General features: G+C 28.0%; 1 protein-coding gene across 1 annotated transcript; it reads right to left on the minus strand.

The window, feature by feature from the left end:
• Nucleotides 1-534: 534 nt before the first annotated feature.
• Nucleotides 535-5,838, minus strand: LOC111675637. Its single transcript, XM_023436426.2, has 4 exons — nucleotides 5,334-5,838; nucleotides 3,739-4,538; nucleotides 3,517-3,663; nucleotides 535-1,652 (listed from the first exon to the last, which is right to left on the minus strand). The coding sequence occupies exons 2-4, from the start codon at nucleotides 4,528-4,530 to the stop codon at nucleotides 1,032-1,034; spliced, it is 1,560 nt and encodes a 519-aa protein (XP_023292194.2). The 5' UTR covers nucleotides 4,531-4,538; nucleotides 5,334-5,838; the 3' UTR covers nucleotides 535-1,031.
• Nucleotides 5,839-9,844: the final 4,006 nt, after the last annotated feature.

A 9,844-nucleotide genomic window follows, 5' to 3' on the forward strand; every position in this document is an offset into this window, starting at 1 on the left:
AGACTAATTTGACTTAAATAATATTAACATAAATAAATTAAACGCATTTATCAATCAACTCCATAATAAATAGGTTTAATTCAAAAAATTTCAGTACAAAAAAATATGCCTTAAATTTTAAACAAAATTGGATCCTTTTAGCTTCTTAGGAAGTCAAAAAGGTAAAAAACTTTACTTAGTGCTACTTTTGAATTAGTGATAAATGTTATTTTTTTGGAAATACTTCATTTTCTTTTTTCTGTGTAGATCTGACTATAGTACATACTAGAGTTTGGATTTTATTCTATTATAGTAGACTATTCGTGAGACAATATTCAAGAATATAAATATATGTATCTTGGCTTTGTTTTAAACTTTAATCCTCTTTGGTTTCAAAAACTTGTTTTATGATTAAGTATACAACCCCATCTAAATAAAACAATTAATTTTTTTCTTGTCTCTCTTTTTTATTAAATAACTAATTTAATAAAATCTTCTTATTTTCATTATTATTATAAACTTACTTGCTAAATAGTACATATATAATTTGTTCGTTTAATTAATACTTTGTTTTTTGTTAAACATTATAATAAATAAATAATTTAAAAAATTCTATAAAGTATAATCTAATATTGATCACAGTAATCGTTTGTTCTTAATACTAATTTGACAAACTGGCAAATGAAATGGAATGATTTTTTTTTTCAATAAATAATTTAGCATAAAATGGAATGAAATAAATAAATAAATAGATGCTTAGTGAAATGAGATGAAAGTGACAAAAGTTTGAAAATTTTCATGAAAAAAACTTAAAACTATTAAAGAGATTTATACTAAAGCAAAAGCCAAGGAGTCAAACAATCTTTAGTAAAGAGAAATATGGCATCAATAAGATTGAATGGATCACCTGGCTTAGGCTTTGTTTAAAATTAAGTACAGTTTTACAGCAGGATAAATTTTTTTCGTTTTGATACTTTTAAGGAAAGCTGCAGTAGGATTTAGCTGTTTTAGGAACTTGTTGTTGGAGGGGAGAAGCTTGGTATGGTAGTTATTTAAGCTTCTGGTAGTTTAGCACTTTTCCTTTTGTGAGTGCGACGTCTGTGAGTTTGAGGTTTCTTGGTGGTGGTAGAGGTTTTGAAAAGTATTTCAATACTTTCACCCACACTTAGGCTGGAATCACTTTTGAAAATGGCATTAGTATCCAAACTACTATTGTCATCACCCACTATGATGGTATTAGAGAAATTATCCTCCGTACTGTCGGTGAGGCCATATCTTTTACCCTTATTATGTAGTTTATGATTTAAAATTTTATGCATATTTAATAAAAATTGGAAGTAAGATGATTTGGCAAATTTTAAATCTTTGGAAGAAGGTTCCACAACATGACCATTGTTTAAATGATGTCTTGTTTCAAAGTTCAAACGATCATTCATGGCCTTACGGCTAATAGTCTTAAGTTTCTTGAGATTATTATTGGGAGCAGAGCCATTAATAGTGCTCTCCAGTTCACATAACATAAAACGGGCACTTTTAAGTAAAGCATTTAATTCTTCCGAGGTATCTCCGGCAAACATGCGTTTTTTCATGTCGTATTTGTATTGCAAACGTGCCAAATGGCCGAATGAGGCCACATATACTTGCATATTGCGGTACCAACGACTTAAAGCGATCTGAAAAGAGAAAGAATAATATTAATTAACAATAATTTTACAACATTTTTTAAACTGTGGTTAAAAATAAGTGTTTCATATCAAGTATTTTTATAAAAATTGAAAGAAAAAAATCACGGTATATAGTTAACAATGATTGATTGATTTATCTTTGAAATATGTTTCTCTTGTTACATGACAAACGCATACACAGTCTGCTAAACCTGGCCTACTGATCATTGGTACTGTTAAATATTTCCTAAAGGAGAGTTTTTAAATTATGCTGATATTATGCAAATTTTTATTTTCCTGTTGTTTTTCTTTATTTTTTTATAGAGTATAGCTTCCCCGAGAGAAACAAGTTTACTTTACTCTTGAGAGGTTTATTATAGCCACCTACCTTTTCAAATTTAAGCCCTGTTAACAAACAGCTGTAATGTTAAAAATGGCAGTTTTTATAAAAGTTTTTTTCTTTTCTTTTTTTGTTTTACTTGTTTATCATGCTTGTGTTTTTGAAGCCCTGAGGGAGGTGATTGTCAAGTTAGCGCAGCATAAAATAGTAGACAGTAATTTTGTCTGCAAGTAAAATTTTTAAACAATTGCTAGCAGATGTTTCAAGTTTTAATACCAGCAAAAACTTGGTAACGATTTGGCAGTTGTTAACACTTTTCAATGACTACTATATTACATACTAATAATATGTTATATAAATTCTTTTTCAATCATTAGTTAGCTTTGACTGATTCTTTTAATTACTTGTAAGCGATTGTGATAAGTATATCCCTTCAATTTTGCTATTATGTAAGTTAATTTTAACATCTAGTAATGAAAGTTTTTGCTGGAATGTTTTGGTTATAAACATTTTTTATAAAAATCTATTTACTAAGTAAATTAACTTTTCTTTAGATTTAAATTATTTAATGGGTACGATGCTAGATTTATAGAAATTTTTAAATAATTTTTATAGAGATATAAATCAGAATTAATCATATCTTAATAACATTTCTTTCATTATTAAAATAACAAACTAATAATTATTTTATGACTTGAACAACATTTTATAAAGAAAAACCTCATTGTCTTAATGGGAAGTCCACTTGAAAAAATCATGTTAAAAAAAATTAAATGATAAGATTGTGATAACGTTTAAATTTATTATAAATTCTATTCAAACGATTTATCACTTGTATATCCCCTCATTTTAAAAGTAATTTCAAAAAGTTTTATTTTTGTAAAAATAACTTCCTCGTAATTCTCGACTTTGGTGGCCTATTGCAAAAGTTTGTAAATAAATAATTCAAATATTATTATTTATTTACTACAACTTCATCAGCATATAGTAAACATGATTAAAATGCAACAGCACGTGTTTTCGAAACTGCACCCAAATTATTATTATTATTATTGACAACTTTGAGCGCGGCAAAAATACGATACTTTTTTTTTTTTTGCTGGTAATAAAACTCTTGAAAAAAGATATCCATGACACCAACCAACCAACCATAATGCAAAACATGATCTTGCATGGTAAACATGAATTAAGTTAAGTTTTGAACTTGAAAATTTATGTGGAAAAAAAGAAGAGCTTTAAAGTAAAACTACAAAAGACTATAGCTAGAGCATGTTGTCTAGTTGACACACTCAATTTTGTATTGTGGTTTTGTTTTTTTTTTCTTTAGATATTAGTCAGACTGCTAGAAAACCCCACAGAAAGAAATTCAATATGAATTTATCATCATCATGGAATGGTTAAAAGATATATAAAATAAGATCATTGACTAAATGTGTCATATTCAAATTATTCATTGTTTTGTTTTTTAACCTTAAACTTGATATGAAATTAATGCTACAAATTAAAAAATAAGTGATTTACTTATATACTTACATTTCCATTGGCTTTTAGCTTAGGCAAAAATTTATACATGTCTTGATGAAGATCCCACTGTTCCATATCACTGATCGAGATGGTATTGGTAGTGGCATTAATAATTTCAAATTCTATCAATACATCACGTTCAAATTTCTTTAAAACCTGCAAATATTTAAAAAAAAAAACATATAATAAGTTTCTAATTGTTTTGAAATTTCTTTTAATTTTATTTCTCACCTGATACATTAGTTGTTTATTAATTTGTGGCTGTTCAGCTTCCATATTTACACGATCAATATTGCAGGGATTTTTCCACTCCAACTGTTGGCCATTTTTCTCATCCAAATATTTGCTTATAATTAAATCTCTGGCATGACGTTTGCGCAAACGCATTCTACGTTCTCTTTGATGTTGTTGACTGCGCTGTATGTGTCTTAAAACTTCCACAGCAGTCAATTCATCCAAAGATAAAGAGTTGGCTGCTGACGATTCATGTGTCTGCGCAGACGTATCTTGTTCACTAGTTTGTGCTGCGTTATACATTGATAATAATAATTTTGATTCTAATTCAGCGGATGTTTCAGCTACTGATTGTGGTATATCATCAGCTGATGATGAGGATGCTGCAGATTCTACATAAATCGATTTACTCTCGACCATTGTTGGCATTTGTATTAATAAAATACTTAAAGACATTATTATTACTGCAACACTAAGTGTTAAGGGGCGTTGTTTTGTTGACTGCTGTTGTTGTTGATGTTGTTTCACTGTTTTTTGTAAGTTGTAATTATAATTTGTTAAAATTCTGTCATCAGTTGTATTACAACTACTGTTGGGGCAGTAGTTGTGGATATTCGGTTGCATAGACTTGATGTTAGTGTTGCATTTATTGTTGTTTGACTCGACAACTTGTGGTTGTTGGAGCCATAAACAACAACATATGCTAGCTGGTGTAGAGTGTAAAGTTATATTCAAATTAGCCTTTTTGTTGTTGTTGTTTTGTTTCTTGGAGATTACTGTTCCTGCCATGCAATCCACTAAAAGAAAACAAAAAATAGTGGTAAAGAAAACATTAGTTTAAAGTTTGTTGGATGATTAAAGGCAAAAATGTTATTAATGGATAGAGTATAAAGTTATAAACTCACACCTATACACTTTAAGTTTATACACCGAAAACTATATGTAGATGTTAAATTGTTCCCAATTTAATTACTAACTAAAACATATTATTTTAAAATAAGAATAGATAAAATATTTTATCAATCAATTTTGAGAAATTCAAATTTTTAAATAAAAAGAAAGAGAAAACTGTTCCATTTAGAAGATCATTGATTCTGATATTAATTAACATATTCCCATTCAATTCTTTTCGAGTTTATAAACTTTTTAAACTCTTCCCACTTGTGTAAATCACACTCAAAGTAGAATTTTTTTAATAAACACTTTGCTCATCTCACTTTCAAGCCAACATAAGAAAACTGTTCTCATTTAAATTTTCTTAAATTAAGAAAAACTAACTTAAATTTAGTAATTTTATTTCATAAACACTGTTCTCATCTTGTATAACACAAAACTGTTCTCACTTTTCATTTCCACACATTATGCTTTCAGATCAAACAAAAAAATCTTTTCTCTTTCAAAAATCTTTACCAAATTAATAAAATTCCATCCCAGAAACACAAAACTTAAGTCAATAATTAATATTTCAAGTATTTGTTAAATAAACAACTATAAAAAATATTTTAAGGTGACTGAATTACTAATCCGTAATACAAGTATGAACAACCAGAAGACGACAATAAAAAAAATCATATATATTTACACACACATACCTTTTAATTTAAATAAATGAAAACAATTAGTTTTGTCAATAATTAAACTTTAATTAATTGTTTAATGGTATTTACACTTATTAACGCGTTTCGATTTCTATTGTTAATCTTCGATAACGTTGTTTATTTATTTGCGATTGATTAGTTTTCAATTTTTTTCCGAAATTTTGTTTGTTTGTTAATTATGCTTAAATTCTTCTGCTTTTCTGAATTCGTTTTTAAAATCCGTTTAAATATATATATATATTTTTGGATAGGTTTCGTTCGTTTAAAAAACTAATATTCGTTTTAAATTAAAAAAAAAAAATAATAATATTCGTCGTCGTATGTTAATAATTAATAATACAATCGAAAGCGTGTTGTTAACTTTACGCTTGTTTAAATCAAACTAACTTTAACTAACAAATGCGATGACAAAAGTAAACTTTTTTATATTTTATATTCAATTGTGTTGTTATATTATTAAGCGCGAGCTAAAACCACACAAACACTCATACTCGTGTACAATAAACATTTCATACTACACGTAAAGATAACGAACGTATAGAGTACGTCATTCATCAGCAGCAACAAAAACGGCAAAACGTTTGAAACGCAGCAACAACAATTATTTAACTGATATTACCATTTTAAGTGAGCCAAACGTGGAACTCTGTGAGTACTTTTTTCCTTGTTTTTTTTTTTTCAACTGCACATGCGCAAATGTTTCTTGCTGCAACAAGCATATTACGAATGCCACATACTTGTTGTAAACTATATAATGTTGTTCTTTTGGTGTTTATGCTGGTGCATTTAATCGGCCACACAATGGTGGCATCTACTATGTTGCATGCTTAGAGTGGTTTGTGTGTGTGTGTGTATGTTCAACCACTACAACAAGTGGCAGTGCTCAAAACCATGATATAAAAAGAATTACAATTCTTTTTCTCTTAATTTTTGTTGTGGTTGGGAAATACGAGGACCTGTTTAAGAAATGCAATAATTCTATTTAAAAACTTTAAATCTTTGAAAGAAACTCACTTTTTTCAACACCATTCGGTTTACTTTGTAGCAAGTTATAAACATTACTAAAAATTTTATTCCCAAACTCAACAGTAAACTATTTTTAACACCATTTCTTTTAAAACTAATTTTCAGTTCTCCTCCAAATTGAAAAGGAACGAATCAACGAATGAATGATTATCATCGAGATTCAATTTGTAAGAGTGTTTACGCATAATTTACTCAATTTGAGTAATTTTTGTAATTTCTATTATTATGAGCAGCACAAACAAATAATTGAGCATTTTATTTTTTCTTAATCTCTTGTAAAAATGTTGTAAAACATTTAAGAGTTTTTCCCTTTTGCTTTTCTTTGTAGTTTTGTGGATTTTTTCATGACTTTTCAATGGTTTTTCTTAACGACGTCTATCTGTCGGTATAACAAACTTGCTTAGTGTGGGTTTAGTAGACCTTTTATTGGATAAGATATGTTTTTATTTGGCTGCAAGTAGTATTTTTTTCGTTGTAGGAGTAAAGAATTATTGAGAGTATTATTTGGTAACATCTTTTAATAACCAATCACAAATCATCAAATACTTTAATATGATTAATAGTTGGACAAAAAAGGCAAAAGATTAGTAAATTGTTAGTTTTGAATGTGGGTTTTTGAGTTGTGATTACAAAATAACGAAAAAATCTCAAGAGTTTTTAATATTTTCTATATAAATTAATTGTCTTTATTAAGAAGTTCTGATACTATAGCTGACTGTGTTAGTTTATAGTAATTGTAATAAAAATGTTACTAAAAATTTAAAGTTTTTATCAAATTAGTTTTAAAAAACAATTTTATCATCTCTTATTTGTGTAATTTTTCGAATATTTTACTTTTTCACGCCTTAAAAAGAGGGCGTGTCCAACACGTACAAACTCAAAGTCTCAATAAGAAGTAAATAAAAATAGCTGATAAAATTTTCAAACTTCCTTATGAATTTAATTGGAATAGAGGTTATTAATTCTCATATACTTTTATATATCACGTTAGACTTCTCCTTAATATATTTTGAGTCTAAACTCTACTCTCCAAGTGTGCCGCTAATTAATTGCTCTATATTTACATATACTTTTAAAACTCGTTATATATACTAATAAAAACCACAATAATTAAAACAGAAAAAAAGAGACAAATCATCATGATGATCAATTATTCTTGTAGACATGACATCACTTTATTGCTTTGGTCTTGTATTTTAGCCACATGCAAATATCATCAATTTATAAATTTCTCATCTCAAATTGCATCCTACAATAATTGATTACTCATAGCAGAAATTTACTACGGAAAAGCAATCAACTAAATAGACTACGTCACTAATTTTTTTAAGTGTACAAAAATCAAGTTCAAGTGTAGCAATAAAATAAAAACTAGGCCTCTTTCTCTCTCTCCCAGTCTGAAACACATAAACATTGAACTAGTTTCAATAGAAAAAAGCTCTTCTTTCCATTGTAAAATCTAGGGGAAGCAAAAAAAGGGTAAAGGACAATTTCATAGGAAAACAACAACACCAACTAATAATAAATAGGTTCGTTGACTTTATGCAAATTGTACTGTTTAATGAGAGAATGAGAACAAGAGCTTAAATAACAGTTATACGAAACACTCGTGTAAATGTATTTGTTGCTTTTGCTTCAACATGAATAAGCACGCGACTAAAGCTAAAGTAAAACGAACCTTTATGTATGTGCACATCGTTTATGAAAAGTGAGAGCGAAAGCTTTTTTAGTTATTGTGGTTTTTATCAAACTCATGCTTATTTTAAATGATAATATTATCAGCTTTTTTTATCATTATAGGGGGAGGAGAAAGGGCGGTATTTTGTTAGCTAGCAAGTTTGTTGTCATTGATTGTGTTAAATTGATTTTAAAATGAGAGCTTGTAAAAAGTAGCCCCGCAAAAACTTTTATTTTGAGATATGAAATGCTAAAATGTATTTTCACAGTAATACTTTACTCATCATTTCAACATGATGATTTCAGCTATTTCTATAGCTTAAGACTGACTAATGAATTAGAAAGTATTTAAATAACATTGTATGTTTAATAAGAGGTTATTAAACTACTTCTATGTAATCAACACAGTATGTAGTAGTGCTTTTAATTAAAAGCTATTAACAAGTTTTTGCTGGGTATGTCCATAAACTTTAAAGATTTTTTTGGTGTTTTTGTTATTGTTTGTGTGATAAGTTTTATGGTTGATGTTTTTCGCTGCTTTGGTCTTCGTCTTCGTTGTTTTTTTGCTGTTTGTTTATGGTTTCGTTGTTGTTGGTGTGTGTGGGAAACTCTCGCATTTTGCCAATAATTACCAATTTTTATGAAATTCATCCGAAATAACGATTAGTCACAAGAGTTATTTAAAAATGCTTGCGCCAAAAATTTCCGCTTTTTATCAACGCAAACAAGTATTTTGTTTTTGTATTTTAAATTATTATTTTGTGTGTGTGTCTGTCTGGTTTATACCCACCGCAAAGCTATCATGTATGTAGAGTTAACCCATCTTCTTCCGCTGTTTGTTTCAAACAAATTTTTTTCATGTTTGGTTGCTATACAGGTGTTATTTGAAGATAATAAATGTTTGACGCTTTTTATTAAATATTATTTAGAGATTATATTGTTAACTAATAAAGTAATGAAAAAAAATTAAATTTATGATTGTAATTATCATTTAGCAAAACAAAATACGGTTTTCTTCTATTAGTCATGAGGTCGTGGTGTTGTTTGCTAACTGGTAATCTCTATTAATAAATATTAATAGAACAGTCTTTAATGAGACCTAAAAATGGAAAAAGTACTTAAAACTTTAAAAAAATTATTGCATAATTTCCAAAAAGCATAGCATTTGAAATCAAATTAGCTTTAAATGGGTTAAAAAAATTGAATCATATATGTTTGCTTTTTCTTTTAGATTAATGAATGGAATTGTAAAACTAATGCATAACAATTAGGCAAATCCTCTAAACAAACTGTTGACCAGCTATTTGGCACGTATTTAGTTTTATAAGAAGAATAGAAGAAAACAAAATCAACAAAAATTTAAAGGGAGATTTTTATGATGAATCTTAAAAAGCTACAAAAATATTATCAGACATTTCAATCAATTGCACAATTATTTCACATCACTTGTTGCTGAAATTCATCAACAACTTGTTAGTTCAAATCCCTGGTATTAGTAGCCACTGCACAGACGTCTACAAGAAAAAAAACAACAACAACAACAAAAACAAGTGGGTGTCTTATTAGCGCCTTTTCCTTTGCGCAGTTCTCAAACATATTTGTCTCATTATTAACCAAAAAACACCAAAGTGTTGACTAATCTGTCTAGCAGTAGTTGATTTAAACATCTCATTTCTGTTTTGAGTTGAATGTCTTATGTAGGCGTTTTTGAAAATAATTTCATTTCATTTTGTTTATTTATTTAATTTAATTTCAGCGCTTTTTTTTTTTTGCTTTATCCCCACTTTGGTTACTGTTTTTGT

Source organism: Lucilia cuprina, chromosome 3, assembly GCF_022045245.1.
Source record: "Lucilia cuprina isolate Lc7/37 chromosome 3, ASM2204524v1, whole genome shotgun sequence".
NCBI classification, from domain to species: Eukaryota; Metazoa; Arthropoda; class Insecta; order Diptera; family Calliphoridae; genus Lucilia; species Lucilia cuprina.